This window comes from Ostrinia furnacalis, unplaced genomic scaffold (assembly GCF_004193835.3).
Source record: "Ostrinia furnacalis isolate ACB-3 unplaced genomic scaffold, ASM419383v2 OfSCF0092, whole genome shotgun sequence".
Classification (NCBI taxonomy): domain Eukaryota; kingdom Metazoa; phylum Arthropoda; class Insecta; order Lepidoptera; family Crambidae; genus Ostrinia; species Ostrinia furnacalis.
In genome coordinates, this window is record NW_021130331.1 from 24724 (window position 1) to 48428 (window position 23705).

The following is a 23705-nucleotide window of genomic DNA, read 5'->3' on the forward strand; positions in this document are numbered from 1 at the left end:
TTAAAACTACCACACGGTTTTGTTATGGTGCCTTGCTTTTCTCTCTAGAGTTTTCTTGCCTTGTCTCCTAAATAGTTTTATATCTGGCACTTAGCCAGAAGGATATCTTAGACTTGTCATGCTCACTAAAATGTCTCTGGGGTAGTGGCGTGTGAGGCGGGTCGTTACATTCCCTATAATATGGTCGAGTGAAGCGATGGCTGGTTCACACGTCATGTCTGTGAACAGGCGCTGCCTTCGGGGACTGGTCAAGGAAAGATATACCTGACATAAAATATATGTATCAAAACGCAACAATTAACCTAGAAATTAGCACGGCACTAATTCCAGCAGAACCACAGTACCTCACTGTGGTTCTGCTGGAATACGACTCCTTCCCACTTAGCGATCGCCCATGTGACGTCACGGTCGGCAGGTGCGCAGTTAATTCGACGGGTTGCACGAAGTCGAAGGCGGTACAGATACGGGACTATTCTATTACCATTTTTGGTTCCCACCGCTGCAACTCCTGTGTAGCCAGGATCTACAGCTTGACCGCCAATAACCCAACCAGTGAAGGTCAAGTTTGTCCCGGGGGAAAGTTAACTGTCATTGGACCCGCAACGAAATTAATCAGAACATAGGAGGAGTTCGGATACAGCTAGTCAGATACCAGAATCAGAAGTTGTCATTTTACTATACTTAATAATAGATTGAAAGATACCTTCGGTAATTCCTAAGATAGCTACCTTTATCAATAATAATGCGTTGAAACAGATTATAGGAAAGTATATAAAGAGATTTTCCAAATATATTGTCAAATCGTTGCCATTTTTGTAGAATTTTTAACAAAGATGGCTCGTTTCATCATTTTGTTGTGTGCCATCGCTGCAGCTTCAGGTAATTACTTTCTAAAATATGATTTGAAAACGGTAAACTCCATAAAAAAACACAGAGTAAGATCCAAGAGCGATAAGACATAATTTATTTTCAAATGGATGAAATGTTAGGTTCTCAGTAGCATTGTGGTAGCATCTCGTATGCTTTGAATACCTGTGTGTTTGTGGAGCTATCCTAAGGGTGACTGACTGACTGACTGATTGACATAGTGATCTATCAACGCACAGTCCAAACCACTGGACGGATCGGGCTGAAATTTGGTATGCAGGTAGATTTATGACGTAGGCATCCACTAAGAAAGGATCCGCTAGTTTTAAATAAACAACTTGAAAAAATCGAACTGCCCAAGGGTAGTACTACCCAACATTGATGAAATAAAAATGCGGCCATAATAGCCTATACTTGAAAATTTCGACAGGTTCATCCAGTGTCTAAGTAGCTCAGTTAGAAGAGCAGTCGCCCGGCAAGCGGAAGGTCGTGGGTTCGAGTCCCGCCTTAGCCTTAGATTTTTTCAACTTGTTTATTTAAAATTAAGCTTCCTCCGCTTCTTCGAATTTTTCTCCATGAGTGAGAAGCAGGCAGCTTCCTTGTTGTGGATAAAAAGCCATCGTTTTTCACAGCTCTCCCAGCTCAAGACCAGGTCATCACCAGGCTGGTGCCCGATGGCCCCCGGTTCATGTACGCAGAAGGCGAAGATGGTCAGAGCCAGCTGGTGGACTCCTGGATCAAGGTCAGCGACCTCGCCAGGATGGCTAGGTACAACCCGGAGCAGTCCAACCAGTACCATCTGTTCACCAGGTAAAGTGGCTTGAAGGTTATGAATTCTTTGAAAATAAGGCAGGGTGTTTAAATAGTTGGCATCCTTTTAATAGAATACTCTGGGTAATCATGATACATAGTACATTCTCCAAATATGAGACAATTTTAAAGAAGGTACTTTTCCAGAGAATCTAAGAGAAATTGATTCTATCTCTTTTGTGACTGGACTAAATTAAATCACCATCAAACCGAAATGTAATGTTTTAACGTTTAACGAAGTAATTTTTTTTAGTTACGGATTAACGATTAACGAAGTATTTGATTAACGGAGCCCAGCTATGTTTTCCAATAAGTTCTGTCTCTTTAGACCCCTATAGCTTCAATCACACCAACGCGTGCAAATCGCCATCGCCGGCGCGATCATAGGCCAATGACAGGTCGCGTGACCTGCACGCGTTGGTGTGGTTAAGTTATGTGTGCCAAACAAAAAACAATTCTATTCCTATCAGACCTTGGGCTTAATATTGCTAATCCTACAGGTCCAACCCCACAGTCAGCCAGCCCCTCGTCATCGGGAACAACTTGATCCTCCAGCAGAGCAACTTCAACCCCCAGAGAAGGACTGTGGTGCTTATCCACGGGTTCCTTGGCTCTGCCACTGCTGGATCCAACGCTGCTCTGGTGCCTGGTAAGTAACCAGAATACTGATTTTTCAATCGTCGGAAAACTTTTACTGGAAGAATTTGGGCACATTGACAGTTTTAGTATTAGAAATATGTCCAAATAACAAGGTTATTCTTCGGTTTTGTTTCCCAGTCGACGAAGCACATGATGTCGTGCCCTGCGTGTCCAAACAACTGCACGCAGGAAGATTTCAACGCCACTCTTGTAGCAGAGTTTTGGGCTGACACGGTTTGTTGTCGACACGACAAGAAGAAATTAAAATATATCCGACGATTGGAAAATCAGCTCTTAATAAACTTATTGAATTATACCTTCATCTTCATTTTCTAACTAGCTGACCCGGCGAACTTTGTTCCGCCTTAATGGCAATAAATAAGCAGACTTTTTTTTAATTTCGAACGGGATAAAAAGTATCCTATGTCCTTCTCCTGGCTCTAAACTATCTCCCTGACAATTTTCAGCTAAATCGGTTCAGCCGTTCTTGAGTTATAAGCGAAGTAACTAACACGACTTTCTTTTATATATATAGATGCTGGAAAACGGAGTATGAATGCTCGGAGATTCCCTGTGTGATCGAATCAGAAATTAGGAGATCCGCAGGAAAACCAAAATGACCGACAAAGCCCGCAGAATTGCTAAAATCAAGTGGCAGTGAAGGTTTTTGCATTGTAACTCTTAATTTTAGGGCTTGTGAGCTCTTTTTTGTACTACTACAAGAAAATAACTTTAATCTCTGAGAATAACACTTTTAAATGATAATTTTGTCTGCAGCTTACCTCCAAGGTGAAGATGTGAACGTGATCGTTTTCGACTGGAGTGCTGGTTCCCACTGGGGCCCTAACGGATCTTTGGCAGGTGAGCATATTTCTTAATTTTGAAGGGCCCATTTTTCGGGTTTTCGCTTATATCTCGGAAACTATGCGACCTAGAGACATGACCACTATGGATCCAATAAAGCTGATTAAATATACTACAAGTGCCTTACTCAAGTTTTTCTGTATCTTGTAAAGTTTACGAGACATTTACTTTAACAATAATACTTATTATTTTAATTGAATTGTCATAGGTCGTGCCGCTGCTCTCTTCTTCAACTGGCTGAACCAAATGACCGGAGCCACCGCCTCCCAGTACCACATCATCGGCTTCAGCGTCGGAGGTCACATGGCTGGTATCGTCGCCAGGTTCATGAATGGAAACGTTGCTTATGTTACTGGTAAGTTTCATACATCAACATCATCATCATCATCATCAACAGCTCTCTACAGTCCACGGCTCATAAGCTTCCTCCACAATAGTGGAGGGTTTTGCCATAATCCCCACGCTTGGCAGGCGGGTTGGAGATCGCAGTTCAAAAGATTGATGTTCTTCAGAGAGCGCTGCTGCCCGTTCTCTGTTTGATGTGTAGGCCTTAAGTCGTCTTATGAAACCCAAGGGAAGAGTAGGGGTTGGTGACAAATGTATTCCAATCTGCCGTCACCACACGGCTTGATATAGGAGTTTCATACACATACGAAATGATATCAACAGGGCCGGATCGTGAATTTGTGGGGCCCTGGGCTGAAACTACTTGGGGGTCTATCTTAGTACTCAACTAATAGCCATGCCAAAAAACTGTTTCTACACTCGCGAGCAAAAGTATGAAATCACTTACATGAAGTTGTTTCCACGCAATCTTGTATACTAATGAATTTGTTAGTAACAAAAAAGTGGCACCATTGTAAAGATTAAACTTTTAACTTTAAATTGATACCAAATTCATTTATATCACACCAGTATTTAAAAGATATCCCGCCTGATGTGAAGAAGTAAGGAAAAAGACATGTATCAACTGTTTGATACGTCGCGAGTTGCGTGCGGCCTATTTACCCCCTATAAAAGCACGTGTTTTCGGATTTTTGCTCTCACACGTTGATCCATACACATCTCCGCTTCTTTTGACATTTTACCTGGGATTCTACACCTTCAGAAGCAGCACTAATCGTTGCACTATTGCAAGAAGGGCTCAGCCAGCGGGCTGTCGTACGTCAGCCCCACATAAGCCAGTCCAGGGTTTCGAAAGTTTTAAGACGCTTTCGGGAGACTGGTGGCTTTATCCCGAGACTAAGTTCTGAACAGCGCCGGTGCACATCGCAGAAGGATGACCGTTTTTTCATGTCAACCTCTCTATGAAATCGTCATTTGACTGGTATCGACGTCCAGCAAGACCTCAGAAATGTTCGTAGGATAGCTGTTAGCGAGTGGACAGTTCGTCTAAGATATAAGCAATAGAATTTGACTCCAAAAAGGCCTGCCAAAGGCTCGAAACTGACGGCAGGTCACCGATAAGCACGCTTTCCAAAGCCACCAGTCTCCCGAAAGCGTCTTAAAACTTTCGAAACCCAGGACTGGCTTATGTGGGGCTGACGTGCGACAGCCCGCTGGCTGAGCCCTTCTTGCAATAGTACAACGATTTGTGCTGCTTCTGAAAGTGTAGAATCCCAGGTTAAGTGTCAAAAGAAGCGGATATGTGTATGGATCAACGTGTGAAAGCAAAAATCCGAAAACACGTGCTTTTATAGGGGGTAAATAGGCCGCAACTCGGGACGTATCAAACAGTTGATACATGTCTTTTTCCTTACTTCTTCACATCAGGCGGGATATCTTTTTAAATACTGGTGTGATTTAAATGAATTTGGTATCAATTTAAAGTTAAAAGTTTAATCTTTAAAATGGTGCCACTTTTTTTGTTATTAACAAATTCGTTAGTACACAAGATCGCGTGGAAACAACTTCATGTAAGTGATTCCATACTTTTGCTCGCGAGTGTATAATGATATATTATTTTTATACATACAGTGTGAGTCACGATAAAGTGCACTATGAAAATAGGTGAAACTAGACCTAATTTTATCGACAAAAAAGAGGTCAAAAAATTTATGAGATTTTTTTAAAAAAATTTTTCTGCCAATTACTTACGTTAGGTTACGTAAGGGCCCCGGGGTTACAAGGGGCCCCCAGATCCCGCTAAAAAGTAGGCAATAATTGAAAAAAAAAATAGTTGTCTGTAAAGTCGCGTCGGTTTACGGACGATATTTTTACGTGACAACGTCATAAGAAAATATTGATAAAAAATTGCATACAATTTTTTTTTTCTGCCAATTAATACTTCTTGTAAAGAAAACGTAATAACTTTTAAACTAAGAGGTATATCCTGATAAAATAAAAACAGGAACAATGCTAAATAACAGGCGATACTAAAAAAATACATAAAATGCCAACAAATAATAAAAAATATACTTTTTTTAAAAAATCTGCTTTTAAATTCGTGTTTTTTTGGTTATTTGATAAATTTATCCAAAAAATGCCCCCATAACAGGTGATTTTTATTACTTTGTATTATTCTCTATCATATTAATTTTGTAAAACCAAAAATCGGAAGTCTCTATCCCTATCACAACATTTGCTATGATCGTTTGAACAAAGGCCTGCCACCACATTATTCTCCGCTACAGGTAGAGACAATTTTGAATGTTGTGCTTACCCTTAACTCGTGCCATGTCTAATTCACTAAGTGCGGTGGTCAGTTGCCTAGAGACGCGGCCGGGTATCAGCTGAGCGGTTAAGTGACATATATATCAGAAATGTTATCTTCATAAATGTTAATCATAAGAGTATAATATATATGTTGTTGGTATGCCATATGAATAAATAAATAAATAAATAAATTTTAATTTTAACTAAAACTTATTATAACTACTTCGAAATCTTTTGTTTTTATTTGAAATGTAACTTGTTTTTATCAAAATTACAAATCTAGAGTCACTTTCAGTTTCGTTGTTAACGAAGCGTTGAATGGCGCGCCCGGAGAGGCTTAGTTCAAACGATCATTGCAAACATTGTGATAGGGATAGAGACATGCTATTTTTAGGTTTACAAAAGTAATACGATAAAGAATAACAGAAAGTAATAAAAACAATCTGTTATGGGGGCATTATTCGGAGAAAATCAAATAACCAAAAAAAAACACGAATTAAAATGCAGATTTTTCTCAAAATGTATCATTTTTTTATTATTTGCTGCCATTTTCTGAGTTTTTATGTATTTTTTAGTATCGCCGGTTATTTAGCATTATTACTGTTTTTATTTTATCAGGATACCTACCTCTTAATTTAAAAGTTATTACGTTTTCTTTACAAGAAGTAATTGGAAGAAAAAAAATTTAAAAAAAATCTCAAAAATTTAGTATGCAATTTTTAATCAATATTTTCTTATGACGTTGTCACGTAAAAATATCGTCCGTAAACCGACTTTACAGACCTTTTTTTTTTCAAATTATTGCCTACTTTTTAGCTGGATCTGGGGGCCCCTTGTAACCCCGGGGCCCTGGGCTGCAGCCCAATCAGCCCATAGGTAGATCCGGCCCTGGATATCAACCTGCTGAAACTTTTTTAATGCAGAAAAAGGCAGGTATTTAACCGCAATCACACAGTCTGGGGTGGTACATACCAGCCCTGTAAGTGTGCCCTATTTACTCACACCTTGAAGAGACCCGAATTATAAGTGTTCAAGAAAGACAGCAGCAGGCAGTGAATTCCAATCCATAGCTGTTCGCATTATAAAAGAGTTAGCGAAACGCTTATGGCGAGCTGGTGCGAGAATCAACGTAGAGTGTACCACACACTAACCTGCGTCTAGACTCCGGGGATGGAAGGGAGTTGGTGGAATTGAATTACTTACTTGTGTACCCCTTCTTATGCTAGGTGTTTCTTTACGAGATCGAATCTGAAATGAGGATAACCGTAAACAACTAAAGTCTCTGACATGGCCCGACGGATTATCAAGCTGAAGTGACAATGGGCAGGGCACATATTACGCAGAACTGACGGCCGATGGGGCAGCAAAGTTCTGGAGTGGAGACCTCGTACCGGAAAGCGCAGCGTAGGACGTTCACCAAGGTGAACCGACGACCTCATAAAGGTAGCGGGAAGGCGCTGTATGCAGGACGTCCTATGGCTGAAAATGATGAATGATGTACCCCTTCTGTCAAATTACAATATTATTCGTCTTTCCAGCCCTGGACCCTGCCTCCAGATGGGAGCTGGACGACCTGGTGGGCCCCAACGACTCTCTCTATACCGAGGTCATCCACACCAGCGCTGGAGTCAGTGGATGGGGCGACCCTCTCGGTCACACCGACTTCTACCCCAACGGGGGCAGGGTCATGCCTGGCTGCTTGTTGAACGTCATCTGCGACCACCAGAGGTATTTATCATCCTTTTCTATACGGGGTTTCCTTAATGGCTCTTGCCCACGGCAAGCCAGTAATTCAGGATCCCCAGAAAACTGGACTTTTGTGTTCACACGGCAATATCCCGATTTTTTGAGGGACGGTTTTTTTCCGCGTGTTTGCAAAAAAAATTATTGCTTAGTGGGAACACGAACAATTAATTTTTACTGGTCCAGCTTAGTGACAAAACCGATTTCTAAATTATCAGTTTTTTGCTGTAGGTATAGTTTAATATTTAAAACGTTGTACCTACAAAAACGGGATGACGCCGTGGGAAAGAGCCCTAATGGTATTGTCTAGGGTTTACTTGTCTCCGGGACAAATTCTCCTATCACCAGCTACAGTACCAGAAGGAAGAAGCTCTTGGCTTGCATCGCACCTGATGGAAAGTGAAGATTGTAGTAGCTAGCCAGATGGACTCATAATAAGCCTTACCACCAGAAAATTGTGCCCCTACTGGGAATGGCGAGGCGGGTCGTTACATTCCCTATAATATGGTCGAGTGAAGCGAAGGCTGGTTCACAGATGTCTGTGAACAGGCGCTGNATAAAATATATGTGTATCAAAACGCAACAATTAACCTAGAAATTAGCACGGCACTAAAGAAATATGTTCAAAACTGCCACGCGGTCTCGTGCTAGATGGGCGTCTTAAAGGCCACCTTCTATCAACGGGAGCGCGTGGTAAGTAACTTGCTTCTGAATGTATTGTAACTTCCTACTTTTTTATATTTTTAAACCGGCAGACAGTGGTGACTGAGTTTGTTGCGGCGCTTCTTCTCAGCAAAAAAAGAATGAGACATGTATAGGCTCCTTAAGAGCATTTAATTTTGACGATTTGCAAGTACTAATTTACTTAGTCTAAACAAATAAAGATAATTTTGATTTTATTTTTTATTTTTGAATCGACTTAAGAATCCCTAATGGAAAATGATCTGATGATGAATCTTCTTTTAAAGGTCCTACGAGTACATGGCGGAGTCTGTAGCCACCGGTGGCTTCACAAACAGTATCGAGTGCCGAAACAGAGCTGAAGCCTCCATCGGGTCCTGCACCCTGACCAGACGCCTGCATATGGGAGGACGTGTACCTAAGACTGGGTAAGACTTGACTTAAGGTCCTATGTCCCCTAGATGGGCAGAGGGCGTCCACAGCAGTCCTCCATCGCGCTCGGTCTTGAGATTCGCGTTTGATCCTGTTTGATGAAGTCTGGCCGATCTTCTTCGCCTCGTCTGCCATAGTGCGCCGGCAAGTTTGCTTGGGGCGTTTGCGTTTTCCTTGGGGGTTCCAATCCAGAGCCTGCTTGGGGATGTGATCGGGATCCCTTCGGAGAGTGTGGCCAATCTAGTTCCACTTGCGATCGGAAATTCGTGGCAGCGTTCTGGTTAAGACACCTCATGATTAATTCTTTCACCCGTATTCACAAACATCTCACAGTGTGCGTGGACGCACAGGGTCCCAAAAACCTATTCACAATACTTGAGTTGCGGAATGACACACACGAACCAATCACAGAGCTCTATTCCTTCGTGCGTTCTACTTAGTATAGCGTTGCTGCTTCACATAAGCAAGTATCGTTTGTGAACGGGTGTTTGACTTTTGGCATGCTTTGACTTTATTTACAAAGCAGTTACCAACCGGGCGATGTGGTGTGGAAGTCATTGGGGGAGGCCTATGTTCACCAGTGGACGTCCTGTGGCTGAAATGATGATGATGATGATAATGCATGTAGGTACTCGTACATTGGTCATTAGGTAGTTGCAGATATAAAAGAATCATCTTTGAAGCAATGACGTAACGATGAAAAGGTCAAAAGGCTTCCAGAACAGATTACCGTTCCTCCAGACAGAATTTAATGACGTCATTACTCTTTTCTTCCTTCCTCCTCCTATGTTCTTCTGATTAATTTCGTTGCGGGTCCAATGACAGTTTAACTTTCCCCCGGGACAAACTTGACCTTCACTGGTTGGGTTATTGGCGGTCAAGCTGTAGATCCTGGCTACGCAGGAGTTGCAGCGGTGGGAACGAGAGGTGGGAATAGTCCTGTTTTCTTTCCTTCATTCGGTATTCTAAATAAATACACCCCACATACCTACCTACAATATTTCTGTCGTACTACTCATATAACACAGATTAAATTACTATTAAGTAACTCTAACTGTCATTCCTTTATTTCAACCACCACTATGTTGCCTGTGACATAATGTAGGTAGTATCCAGTCCGCTATAACTTGAACCAAAAAATAATTTACCTTTTGATTAGATTCGGATAAAAAAGTAGCATTCATAAGCCTATCAATGTAACATAGTAATCTAACAAAATTGATAGTTTCTTTTAAATTAATAATAAGTAGTTAAAAGACCCCCTACGTATACAATCATTAATTACTGCCTAAACTAATTCGATTAAACAATTATCTTCATGAAGAAGCACTTTTACAAAGCGGTACCGATAACGAAACTAATCTTTACACATTGAAGTAATCTTTTTAATGCTTTGGTAATACACGATTAAATTTCACGCTTGTGATTAGTGTAAAATTAATTTGTCTTTAGATATCGACATTTAGGCACGTGCTTCCTAACAACCTAGTTCTAGGTTTTGACTAGGGATATTCGATATACATCGATGTATCGAAAACATCGATGTTTACAATGCGATACATCGAATGGATCCGATGTTTTGAAAAGCTATTGAAATACTCGATGTATCGATGTTTTTAAGTTTTCAGTGTTAAAACATCGAATCGATGATAACCAATTAAAATTTCATAAAACTCAAGTCTGACCACTAAAATTTTACTTATACGGACAACCCAACTTGTATTTTAAAAATGTTGGCAACACTGCGTACGAGTGCAGTGAGTAGTGTCTCTAGTGACAATAAAAAAAAAACTGTTATGTCAATGTCGCGTCACGCGTGTCGGTTGGCGAGTTTGTTTGTGTCAATCAACAAAGAAATAGGCTGAAAGGCAAACGTTTAAATAAACTGTTGTTTTTGCAAAGTCTTCCAAAAGAACACTGGAAATACTTAGGATATAAATAAATAAATAAATAAATAAATATCCTTGGACATTTTACACTGCGCTTCTAGTCCCAAACTAAGCAAAGCTTGTACTATGGGTACTAGACAACGGATATAAACATACTTAAATACTTTTTTTTTTTGTAAATACATACATATTATACATAGAAAACACCCAGTCCAATACAAACAAATATGTTCATGCACACAAACAAACATATAACAAACTTATAAAAATAAATGCGGATGTTTTTTTTTGTTCTTACTTTAATAGGACAGTGTGAGTCACGTTAAAGTGTACATTTGAAAATATGTGAAACTAGACCTATTTTTATCGACAAAAAAAGGTCAAAAAATTTTTGAGATTTTTTTTAATTTTTTAAAGAATTTTTTTTCTTACAATTACTTCTCGTAAAGAAAACGTAATAACTTTTAAAGTAAGAGGTATATCCTGATAAAATAAAAACAGTAATAATGCTAAATAACAGGCGATACTAAAAAAAAAACATAAAATACCCAGAAAATGCCAACAAATAATAAAAATTATACTTTTTGAAAAAAATCTGCTTTTAAATTCGTGTTTTTTTGGTTATTTGATAAATTTCTCCAAAAAATGCCCTTATAACAGGTATTTTTATTACTTTGTATTATTCTCTATCGTATTACTTTTGTAAAACCAAAAATTGCATGTCTCTTTCCCTATCACAACATTTGCTATGATCGTTTAAACAAAGGCCTGCCACCACATTATTCTCCACTACAGGTGGAGACAATTTTAATTTTAACTAAAATGCTTATTTTACTTCGAAATCTTTTGTTTTTATTTGAAATGTAACTCGTCTTTATCAAAATTACAAATCTAGAGCCAGTTTCAGTTTCGTTGTTAACGAAGCGTTGAATGGCCCGCCCGGAGAGGCTTAGTTCAAACGATCATTGCAAACATTGTGATAGGGATAGAGACATGCGATTTTTGGTTTTACAAAGGTAATACGATAAAAAATAATACAAAGTAATAAAAACCACCTGTTATGGGGGCATTATTTGGAGATCAAATAACCAAAAAAACACGAACTTTAAAGCAGATTTTTTTCAAAAAGTATATTTTTTTATTATTTGTTGGCATTTTCTAGGTATTTTATGTATTTTTTTAGTATCGCTTATTATTTAGCATTATTACTATTTTCATTTGATAAGGATATACTTCTTAGTTTAAAAGTTATTACGTTTTCTTTACGAGAAGTAATTGGAAGAAAAAAAAATCTAAAAAAAATTTAAAAAAAAATCTCAAATATTTTTGACCTCTTTTTTGTCGATAAAAATAGGTCTAGTTTCACCTATTTTCATATGTGCACTTTAACGTGACTCACACTGTATAATGAAGATTTTTCTCATGTAGGTATGGCTTTTACTGTTTTTTAATAATACAATGCTTAAATTAGTGGATTATAAAAAATCTTAAAAAAGTACTCGATTTATACAAAACATCGATGTTTTCTTCCAATACATCGAAAGAAATCGATGTACAGTTTTAAAATATCGAATCGAAAAAAACATCGATGTTTTTTCAAAGTGGACACCCCTAGTTTTGACAATATCAACCAACCAACTAATTCACGTATTTTGACAAACAAGATCTCGCTGACGTTCAGAAGTCGTCCAATTGAAAAACAGTTCTAAATCCGTATTCACAAGGGTCATTTCGATAAAACGATTACTCGATAGGATCGCAACTCAGTGTTTTGTTGTCATTGAAGTTTTGTTACGTGAATAGGCTACATGATGTAGCTCAAAATTTCTCTTTAAAAAAAGTCTCTTTCTAACTCAACATTCGTTTCAACCAAAAGAAGTCCACTGCTGGATTTCCTCCCCAAGGATTACCACAACGTTAGAAAAAATGTGTAGCAAGATTTGGATCTTCAATAGCTAGCTCATGTAGATTTCTTGAAAACATTGGAACATTTGATTGCCTAGACTGACATACTAGGCAAAAGCAAATAGGTAATCATTTTTACGGCGTGTGGTTCTGGCAGGGTCAAACAGGTCCTCACTTTTCCCGTGGTTATCGGGACGGTAATCGTAGGTACATCAGGGCTCCCCAACCCGTCTGGCCAGCCATTTTCTCCATTTTCCTTTGGTATATTAGAGGGTCGTACTCCTGCAGTAGAGACTAAATGACCTGATGATGATGACATTATTTATTACCAAAACATTGTCCTTTACGCTTACGCAGAAGGAAAATATGACATAATTAATTATGACGTCCAAAACTGATAATAACCATTATAATAATCCAATCTTTACCACTTTAAAAATCACCGATAATTTACTGCATGATAATGTTCATGTATAAGATTATGGTATTCCTGACTTGATCGATGTAATTTGAAACCAATAAAGAATGTAATAAATATTGTTATCAAATCAATCAATCAAGTCTGTGCGTGATATAGGTATTACGCGTCCGATAATTTAGGAATTTGTTTTAATAAATTGTTTATTTACAATATTAATTTGGACATTTGTTGAAAAACTACCTACTTTTGCTTTGCATTGGAGGGAAGTCGAACCTTAACTCCGAACTCCTCCTATGTTCGTCAGATTAATTTCGTCACGGGTCCAATGACAGTTTAACTCTTTCTCGGGACAAACTTGACTTTCACTGGTTGGGTTTTTATTGGCGGTCAAGCTGTAGATCCTGGCTACACAGGAGTTGCGGCGGTGGGAACGAGAGGTGGGAATAGTCCCGTACCCAATTTATTATAAGTCACTAAAATCATCATCATCATATCAGCCACACACAGGACGTCCACTGATGAACATAGGCCTCCCCCAATGACTTCCACATCGCGCGGTTGGGAGCGGCCTGCATCCAGCGCCTTCCTGCTACCTTTATGAGTTTCCTACCTATGTTTTAATCTGTTTTTTTTGTCCACAGAGCAACTGGCCTCTACTTCTTGACGACCAACAGGTCTCAGCCCTTCTCTATTGCTTAAACAAGGAATACCAACTAAGAATAAACATGGCACACTAAAAAGGATAATAAAACGCTTAATTGTATTTTGTTATTTTAATTACCTGTATTCTTACTAGTATGACCTAAAATGAAAGGTGGTTAAGCTGGATGATAGCTAGTACTCGTATCATAAAAAAGCAAAAGCTCTACCTAACTATACATACATTATATCTATAATATAAAAATGAATCGCAAAATGTGTTGGTAAGCGCATAACTCAACAACGCCTGGACCAATTTTACCAATTCTTTTTTAAAAATGTTTGTTGAAGTCCAAGGATGGTTTTTACAGCGAGAAAAGTTTGAATAATTTCCGGGTAAACCCTAAAAATCTCGAAACTTCACCCCTAAGGGTAAAACGGGGTCCACGCGTACGAAGTCGCGGGCGGCCGCTAGTATATTATAAAAGAAAGTCGTGTTAGTTACTTCACTTATAACTCGAGAACGGCTGAACCGATTTAGCTGAAAATTGTCAGGGAGGTAGTTTAGAGCCAGGAGAAGGACATAGGATACTTTTTATCCCGTTCGAAATAAAAAAAGTCTGCTTATTTATTGCCATTAAGGCGGAACAAAGTTCGCCGGGTCAGCTAGTCTATATTAAAAGAAAGTCGTGTTAGTTACTCCACTTATAACTCAAGAACGGCTGAACCGATTTTGCTGAAAATTGTCAGGGAGGTAGTTTAGAGCCAGGAGAAGGACATAGGATACTTTTTATCCCGTTCGAAATTAAAAAAAAAAGTCTGCTTATTTAGTGCCATTAAGGCGGAACAAAGTTCGCCGGGTCAGCTAGTAACTGATATAACTTTGTCGGCCGTTTAGTGTAGTGGTTCAGAACGGACTACTATGCCGAGAGGTCCCGGTGTCCCAGGTTCGATTACCGGCCGGGCAGAAATTTGAATTCTAATTTCTATGACGGGTTTGGGTGTTACTGTATGTTAATGTATGTATAATATGTATTCTATGTATTTAAAAAGTATAATATGTAGTATATCCGTGAAGCTAGCACCCATAACATAAGCATAATATATTAAGTTGCTTAATTTAGGGCTAGCTCACGCTGTGTGAAAATGTCCAAAGATAAAAAAAAAGTCGCCCGCCCACCCCCGCGGTAACCGCTGACTATAGGTTTAAGGCCTATTCAAACCTGAGCGATATTCGCTGCCGCTGTGGGTAGAGGTACATACCACGCGGGTTTCGCTCAGGTATTTAGTATCAATCAAGTACCGCGGCTAGAGCGTTTTCTCTGCAGCAGACGGTAGCGAATACCGCTTAGGTCTGAACAGTATTATTACCGCATACCCACTGGGTTTTCTCTGCCGCAGACTGTAGCGAATACCGCTTAGGTCTGAACAGTATTATTACCGCATACCCACTGGGTTTTCTCTGCCGCAGACTGTAGCGAATACCGCTTAGGTCTGAACAGTATTATTACCGCATACCCACTGGGTTTTCTCTGCCGCAGACTGTAGCGAATACCGCTTAGGTCTGAACAGTATTATTACCGCATACCCACTGGGTTTTCTCTGCCGCAGACTGTAGCGAATACCGCTTAGGTCTGAACAGTATTATTACCGCATACCCACTGGGTTTTCTCTGCCGCAGACTGTAGCGAATACCGCTTAGGTCTGAACAGTATTATTACCGCATACCCACTGGGTTTTCTCTGCCGCAGACTGTAGCGAATACCGCTTAGGTCTGAACAGTATTATTACCGCATACCCACTGGGTTTTCTCTGCCGCAGACTGTAGCGAATACCGCTTAGGTCTGAACAGTATTATTACCGCATACCCACTGGGTTTTCTCTGCCGCAGACTGTAGCGAATACCGCTTAGGTCTGAACAGTATTATTACCGCATACCCACTGGGTTTTCTCTGCCGCAGACTGTAGCGAATACCGCTTAGGTCTGAACAGTATTATTACCGCATACCCACTGGGTTTTCTCTGCCGCAGACGGTAGCGAATACCGCTTAGGTCTTCTGAATAGGCCTTTAGCCTGGTATGGGAGTGGCACACGGGAGGGTGATTTAGGGATGTTAAATGTCAGCGAGACTTCAAATGTGCCTCAGATTTTTATGCTTCGTCACGTCATAATGTTAATGTCACCCTCCGTACCGCTAACATCCCTCAGGACTGAGATAAGCTCTAAACTTATAGTGCGTAAAAGCGTATAGTCTGATTGCACTGAGATTGTTAGTTTTGGAGGTAATCTTAGTACAACCAGTGCAAAGCAGTGACAAAAATCCGGCGTGAGATATCTAGATTTACTAATAGTAATTTTTGGCTATACTATTATCATTAATTTAAAACGCCTCCTCGATAAGTAAGCGGCTTAAAGTAAGACTGATTAGTTACTTTGTATTGGGCTTGCACCGACACAAGCCAGGATTAAAAAACTCTATCAGAATAACAGTGATATGATAAGCTTATGATTTTTAAAGGATAGCCCATTTATAGAGGAAGGCTTTAAGCTCGTAGCAGATTCACTCAGACAGACCAGTATTCACAAACATTACTATTAGGTATCACAGGGTGACACTCGAGCTCTATTCAACGCTGTGCGTTCAATTTGCTGCTTCACTATTTTTTTTACACAATTTTGACTGTATACAATCATCCTACGCCCTACGCCTTATAGGGGCGGAGCAGTAAAGAAAAATGTTGCAAAAACGGGAATTAGGAAAACTATGTTCATGCATACGAAGTCGCAGGCATAGCTAGTTAACTAATAGAGATAAGAAACAGAAAAAAATATGATGATTAAAACTTCTTTACTTTTTTAAAATAAAAACCCTTTTTAATGTGTTTTTAAGTCTTCATTGTGAAATAAAATTAAATGAAATAGTTTATTCAATACATAGGCCCTTTCCAGGGCACTTATACACGTCCCAATTATAGCTAGCCCTACCACCACTTCGGTACAACAATCATGGGCTGATGCTGAGAAGAAGTGGCGGAAGAAACTCAGTCACCTTTGTCAGCCTTTGTTTTATTTATCTCAGCATATTATTTCAAAATCTTATGAAAACATTGCTTCAGTTTCTGTTATTATTAATAAACACTGTGTTCTTTACGACATCCACGTGTAATTTACTTACCTAGTAATAATAAAAACGTATTTTATTGAAACAACTGAGTCTAACTTTATTTTTCTACTTCTTTATTAATGAGGAAAGATTTGATTGTTTGTTTGCATTGAAAAAGGCTCCGAAATTACTGAAAAGATTTAAAAAAATATTACATTAGGTATTCCATTTATTTTATACATTATCAAAAAATGGGTCGTCACGGTGCAGAGGCCCGGATCTATTATTATTATTATTTGTATTATTATTCTTGTTTTCATTAATAAGTTGAACTCTATCGACTAGAGGTTCTGTACTAGAGATGAAACGGATAGTTGTTTGGCCGGATACCGGATACCGGATATCCGGCCAGCTGCTAGGCCGGATAGCCGGATATCCGGCGGCCGGATAGTTGGCCTATTGTCTCATTGCATGTCGTGACGAGTTTAGCGCCGCACAGATGCTTCGAACGCGATCAGTGGGTCTATTAGTAGACTAGACTAGTCACACTTCGAAAATCGAATCCGTCCGATAGAATGTCAGATTTTGCCACTTGACTAGGGGGCTGTGTGCTTACCATGAGTTTACATTAGGTGTGCTCGCTAGCGACTGCGTAAAAAAGTGACATTAAAATTAAATGTATGACCGATTGTACAGCGCCCCTAGCGGCTACTTTCAAGAACTAAAACCTTCATAGAATTTTTGACGCACTCGCTAGCGAGCACACCTAACGTAAACTCATGGTAAGCACACATTCAAGCGATTTCGGTTGCCATCGTGAGTGTGTGATTGAATAGTGATAATTAAATTAGTTAGCAGGGAAGCGCTGGACGCAGGCCGCTACCAATCGATCAACATGGAAAGGATTGGGGGAGGCCTATGTTCAGCAGTGAACGTCCTATGGCTGAAATGATGATGATGATGAAATTAGTTTACTTGCTGCATAATCTGACTGAACAGCATCATGTCGTCAGACCATCAATGAAAAAAAGATCGCCTAGTTATTTGGCAATACATATTTTGACATTAACAGATTAATAGACCTGAAAAAAAAAAGTTTTTTGAAAGGCCTTGATATGGCTTTTTTGTAACTTTTTGGACTTTAAATAAAAGCCGTCATTATTAAAAGCCATTTTATTGATATTTACCTCAAAGATTTATGTATTTCATTTTATTAATAGGAAATTGTCGTAGTTTTTTAATATCCGGTATCCGGCCGGATAGTGAGTTACTATCCGGTATCCGGCCGGATAGTAAATTTAGGCCGGATATTCGGCCTACCGGATAGTTACCGGATATCCGTTTCATCTCTATTCTGTACTAAGTAGGTATTGTGGTCCTGGGTCGTTTCCCAGAAGGCTACATCAGATGTATCTTTTGCCCATGGTTCATTAACGTTATAAATTATTAAGGTTTTCCATTCCATTCTTTTCTTTATTAAGCACTATTAAACATTTTTTCATTATAATATAGATTTTATTACAATATTAATGAGTAGCTTTTGCCCGCCGCGGCATCATCATCATCATCATCATCATCATTTCAGCCATAGGACGTCCACTGATGAACATAGGCCTCCCCCAATGCTTTCCACGTTGATCGATTGGTACCGGCCTGCGTCCAGCGCTTCCCTTCTACCTTTACGCGGTGGCTTCACCCGTGTGATAATTCGTTTGTCACAGATCGGCATAAAGTATAGCCTATATGTTATTCTGGGTTATAAACAATAATACTGAAAAGTTTCATCAAAATCCGTTCAGCGGTTTTTGCGTGAAAGAGTACCTAACAAACATCCAGACATCCAAACTTTCGCATTTATATTAATAAGACTAATTTGTTGTCCCATGTAACGCCGCGGGCAAACACTAGCTAGTATAGGTATGTAAAACAGATTCCAACTCACCATTTTTATTTAAAGTCGTTTAAAAAAACAAACGTGTGCTTATTCTGTATGTATTCTTTTAATATTTACTGTTTGACAATGATGTGACTGTACTCAACTATAAAAGGAATAATAAATGGTTATAATTTACCATTATACAAGGTGCAGGTGTGTGTGTAACTGGCTTGAAAAAACATCTGGAAGATGAAAACATCGATTGTCTTCACTCTTTTGGCCTTGGTAATATCCAAAATATTTTATTATCTAAACGCATACCATTTATACTTATGTAACTAGCTGACAAACTGCATACCGCCTATGTTAGGGCTGATTTTTCAACCGTCAGATAACTTTTAACTGAAGAATAAGTTTGGCACATTGACATTTTCAGTATGGAAAATATGCCAAAATGACAAGTTTATTCTTCAGTTAAAAGATATCTGACTATTGAAAAATCGGCCCTTAATCAGAAATAACAGAATTCTAATAGTGAAAGAATTTACTCTCTGTTTACTTTAAGATTTATGAAATTGCCGATTGTTTCTTCAATATTCATAATTATTATACTTCATTTAGAAATTTATGAAAACGGCTTGTAAAATCTAAAAATATCGAAAAATTTCTTATTATTTTGTTAATGATTGTTATAAATGCTAATTTTCAGATCGGAGTAGGCGCCATAATGGTGGCAGGTGATGGTAAGTTTATAAATCTGTTTATAATAAAACCATAATATTATTATTTATATTTATCATAAATCTAGTATTGTTAAACGCTCAAAACTACATAGTTTTAATCAGAGTTCAAGATTTTTTTAAACCGTCCCGCTAACCTTATTAATACGTGCTTAGGCACAAAATATTTTGTGAACTAAGGCTTTAAATAAGTATGCTTGTGTATGTACAAGTGAGTTCACCACACCACAATAATCCAGCAGCGGCGGGTTCGAACCCGCGTTCCTCTGATGTCAAGTCGACCATTCCGATTCCTTTCCACCAAAACTAATGTGGAATTTTGATTTATAATTTCAGATGTACCTTGTCCCGACGGGGATCCGAACGCGGTATACGTTGAATGTCCTTCGAACTGCCAGCCAACATGCCAGAAGAAGATACCTGATGAAATCTGCAATTTCGCGTGTCTGCCTAGACAATGCGTCTGCAAACCGGGTTATATTCTAGAAAAGAAAGATGGCAAGTGCATCCCCGAAAATAACTGTTAAAAACAAATAATAAAAACAATAATTTTTTTTATTATTCGTAATGATATTTGTATATTTATTTTATTAAAACAGAGGCAATAAAAAGTTATATTACTATATTATAATTTGTATTAACTAGTTTTTCTTTCTAGGCCACCTATGGCATAAATATTGATAGTTAAATTCAAAATCGATATTAGCGATCGTTTTAAGTTCAGTAACTATGAATATTGGACTATGGATACTTAGGGCATGCCCGGGAGTCGATTCACCAACCTCTTTATCGTCTCAGAGGCAGTGGGACGAGCCGCTTTGTTTGCGTTTTCAGAGTGATCTATTGGCTTCTTCTGAAAATGCTGCTGAGCGTGCTCGCCTACTAGCGGTCTTTCAGGCAGAGTCTGGTTACTGGCTACATGCTCTTTCTTCTGCTAATATTGGGACTCTGCTTGACAGGAACACTGTCTCTTGCGATTTCACTCAGACTTGGCGTCAAGACAAATCGCAGTCGTTGCGGTACTCACGTCGGTGAGTTAGGACACCATGGCCTCTCATGTCAAATGAGCGCTGGTCGAGTCTACCGACACGCCTGCATTAATGACGTCATCCGCAGTGCTCTTGTCGCCGTCAATGTGCCAGCAGTTTTAGAGCATAACGGCATATTCCTGCAAGAGACCTGACGTTAAGTATGACGCTCATGTCCTGGAAGCAGGGACATTCTCTTGTTAAAAAAAAACCAATGAAACGTTCTTTAAAAAAAATGTCAAGTATTTTTGTTGCAAAAATTGTGATAAAATAAATATAAATAAGTTTTTAGGCCTACAAATTGTAGAAGAAGTGTTTTAACTCACAATTTTTTGTGATATTTTACGAATTCGTAATAATTTATTATTATTACTGACGGGATTGCTTTGCTACCATCTACCTTAATTTTGAGTTTACATAATTTCGGCACTGTTGCAAGCGCCATGGTCACGGAGTAATAGTAATAATTATTATTTTAGTGACCATGAAAGTTTTAAAACAATAATATCGTAATAATATTTTCGTACACTGCCACCTGTGTTAACAAAATTCAAACTTCTCGTGTAAATGAAATTCAATACATTTTAATCATAAACGAAAATAATACACCTATTTGAGAATGTCGACAAAGTTATTGTAGATTTTTTTATAAATACACGTGTAGAAAATATGCAATGATTTTGTGAATAAAAGTGAAATAAAATTAAATGATTAAAGTAATACGTTCTTTATTAATAACAATATTCAATATACAATAAAATAATAATCTCATTTATTTTACATTATTATAACGTCATTTTAACAAACAATGTTATGAAATCGGCGTAGTAGTCGATTCGCATAAAATTCGTTCGCATAAATGTGCGAAACGTCCCCTCTCAATAATAATTATTGTAGTAGTTTTAGCCGGATGTATTAAAATCTCGTGTTTTTACTTTCTTCTTGTTTTTTTTGTGCTACTTACTGATTGTCATGGGTTTTTATATACCGATTTATTTTTTATGTTTTAATAATCATAACCAGACCACCAACCCCCGTTCTGACTAGGCCTGTGAGTAGTGTAGGAATTAATGCCATAATTATTATTATTATTTATGTTTCCTTGATTATATCCACTAACTTCTGGATACACTATTTTGTGATCATTATTTACATTATAATCATTATTGACTAATCTATCATTATTAAACTGCTGCCTATTATTATTTCCATAATTACTACTGTCCGTTACAATACTATAACCGCCATTATTTTGACTGTTTTGATTATTATTTGTATAATCATTATTATTTGCATTCCAGTCTGGATTGTTAAACTTATTTGTTGTCTGGCTGTTACCCCAATTTTGATTGTTAATATAACCACCGTTTCCGTTGTGATTATTATTTTGCTGGTTTGTATTCCACGCATGATTATTATTTGTATTTTCACGATTATCATTATTATTACCAACAGGGGGTCGAGGAGTTCTATTATTATTTGTGTTTTCACGATTATTGTTATTATTCCAGTTGTTATTAACAGGAGGTCGAGGGTTATTATTATTCTCGTTTCTGTCACTATTATGGTTAGTTGTGGATGTGCCAGAGGCTTTGCCGAAGACCTGGGCAGCTATGAAGGCTCGATGGAGGGTAGCATACAGAGCTGGTGTATTTGGAGCTCCACAGGATCTTCCGAGTGACGTGACAGCAACCACTCTCCACACGCAGCCATCTTGGATTTGAGCTGGGCCACCGGAATCACCCTGCAACAACAATGCTTTTGATTATTATGATAGTAGTAAGCTTTGATGTAGTTGGGTTTGACCGACTTCATAAAGTTTGATAGGGTCCGCCCTCGTAATCGCTTTGCTCTGAATATTTTCTTTGGTAGTTGACTTCAACCAATAATTGATCGTGACCAGTAGGCCTAAGATGCGCGCCGCGATAAGTGGTTATCACGCCATGTATCCCGTGGATCCCGTTTTACCCCCTTAAGGGTGGAGTTTCGTAAATACCGTTCTTAGTGAGCACCTACATTCTAAAAGGAACCCCCATGCAAAATTTGAGACTCCTAGCACTTGTAGTTTCTGAGATTTCGTGATGAGTGAGTGAGTCAATTATTATTATTATTATAAAACTTGATTGCACAATAAAATAGTACAAAAGGTGGACTTAATGCTATTTAAGCATTCTCAGCCAGTCGACCAGTGATCAATCAGTCAAGTGAGTCAATCAGTGACCTTTCGCTTTAATAGATATAGATATACTAGCGGCCGCCCGCGACTTCGTACGCGTGGATCCCGTTTTACCCCCTTCATCTATCTTACGCGGTTTAGATTTTTTCATACAAATGTTTTTTTTTTCGCTAAACCCGTTCCCGTGGGAATTTTGCAATATCTTGGTGTAACTAAGCTTTAAGTTTACTAAGGTACCTGCATGCCTTTCAAGCGTCTAACTTAATCGGTTTAGATTTTTCATACAAAAGGATTTTCCCGGTAATTCCCGTTCCCGTGGGAATTTCGGGAATTCCTTTCTTAGTGCACCTCTACGGTACCTAAGCTACGTCCCTTCCAAATTCCAAGTGACTACGTTTAGCCGTTTAGGCTGTGCGTTGATATGTCACTAAGTCAGTCAGTTTCTCCTTTTATATATTTAGATTATTTAGAAGATTCTACTAACCTGACAAGTGTCCTTCCCGCCTTGTTTTTCCCCAGCACAGACCTGGCTGTCAGGTGAGGGTCCGTTGGGCAGCTTCCGCGAGGTGCCGAGGACTCGGCCGCATTCGGATATATCCCAAATGGGGACTGATACACTGCGTAATTCTTCAGATTGGGTGCCTCCTGGAAATAAAGCATATTAGGTATAATAGTCATAGACTAAATCAGAGGGAAGATACGGCATTTACGCACTTCATCATCATTTCAGCCATACGATGATGATGATGATACAGATGCCAGCATTGACGACGGTGACAGGTGGACCCGAGCGTTTCTGTAGCCCTGCTGATGATGATATCAGCATTTCAGCCATAAGACGTCCACTGCTGAACATAGGCCTCCCCCAATGACTTCCACATTGCCCGGTTGGTAGTGGCCTGCGTCCAGCGCCTTCCTGCTACCTTTATGAGGTCGTCGGTCTGCTAATGATGATGATGATGATGCTTACCGAACTCGGTTCTGCCCCAGCCTGATGCGATGATGGGTTCTCCCACTCCAGGCGGTACGCCAAGACACGCTGGCTTCACCACTTGTGAGAATCTGAAATATTTGTAGTTACTGATGAATATTGGCAATTCTAGAAACATGATAGAGACACACTGGCTGAAATGGTAAAATGGAAATTGTGGAAGCAAAAAAATAAGATAATCATCACTAGAAACTAGAAGACAAAGGCCTCCCCCAAGGCTTTCCATAACGACTGGTCCTGCGCTG

General features: G+C 38.9%; 3 protein-coding genes across 3 annotated transcripts in view; 2 read left to right on the forward strand and 1 right to left on the reverse strand.

The window, feature by feature from the left end:
- The first annotated feature begins 801 nt into the window (after nt 1–801).
- On the forward strand, nt 802–13669 carry LOC114351809 (pancreatic triacylglycerol lipase-like). Its single transcript, XM_028303143.1, has 8 exons — nt 802–879; nt 1500–1677; nt 2178–2326; nt 3094–3177; nt 3389–3535; nt 7374–7563; nt 8547–8687; nt 13548–13669. The coding sequence occupies exons 1-8, from the start codon at nt 834–836 to the stop codon at nt 13603–13605; spliced, it is 993 nt and encodes a 330-aa protein (XP_028158944.1). The 5' UTR covers nt 802–833; the 3' UTR covers nt 13606–13669.
- Nucleotides 13670–18702: 5033 nt separating this feature from the next.
- LOC114351661 (chymotrypsin inhibitor Ani s 6-like) lies at nt 18703–20502 on the forward strand. The gene is made up of 3 exons (XM_028302949.1): nt 18703–18810; nt 19235–19268; nt 19602–20502. Exons 1-3 carry the CDS (start codon nt 18775–18777, stop codon nt 19790–19792), a joined length of 261 nt encoding a protein of 86 aa, XP_028158750.1. The 5' UTR covers nt 18703–18774; the 3' UTR covers nt 19793–20502.
- A 576-nt stretch (nt 20503–21078) lies between these two features.
- The window catches only part of LOC114351653 (uncharacterized), a 30707-nt gene continuing 28080 nt past the window's right edge, over nt 21079–23705 (reverse strand). Inside the window, exons 7-9 of the mRNA XM_028302936.1 lie at nt 23440–23531; nt 22954–23114; nt 21079–22037 (exon numbers count right to left, since the gene is read on the reverse strand). Of these exons, the coding sequence (XP_028158737.1) occupies nt 21300–22037; nt 22954–23114; nt 23440–23531 (991 nt within the window). The 3' untranslated portion in view covers nt 21079–21299. The remainder of the gene's footprint in view (nt 22038–22953; nt 23115–23439; nt 23532–23705) is intronic.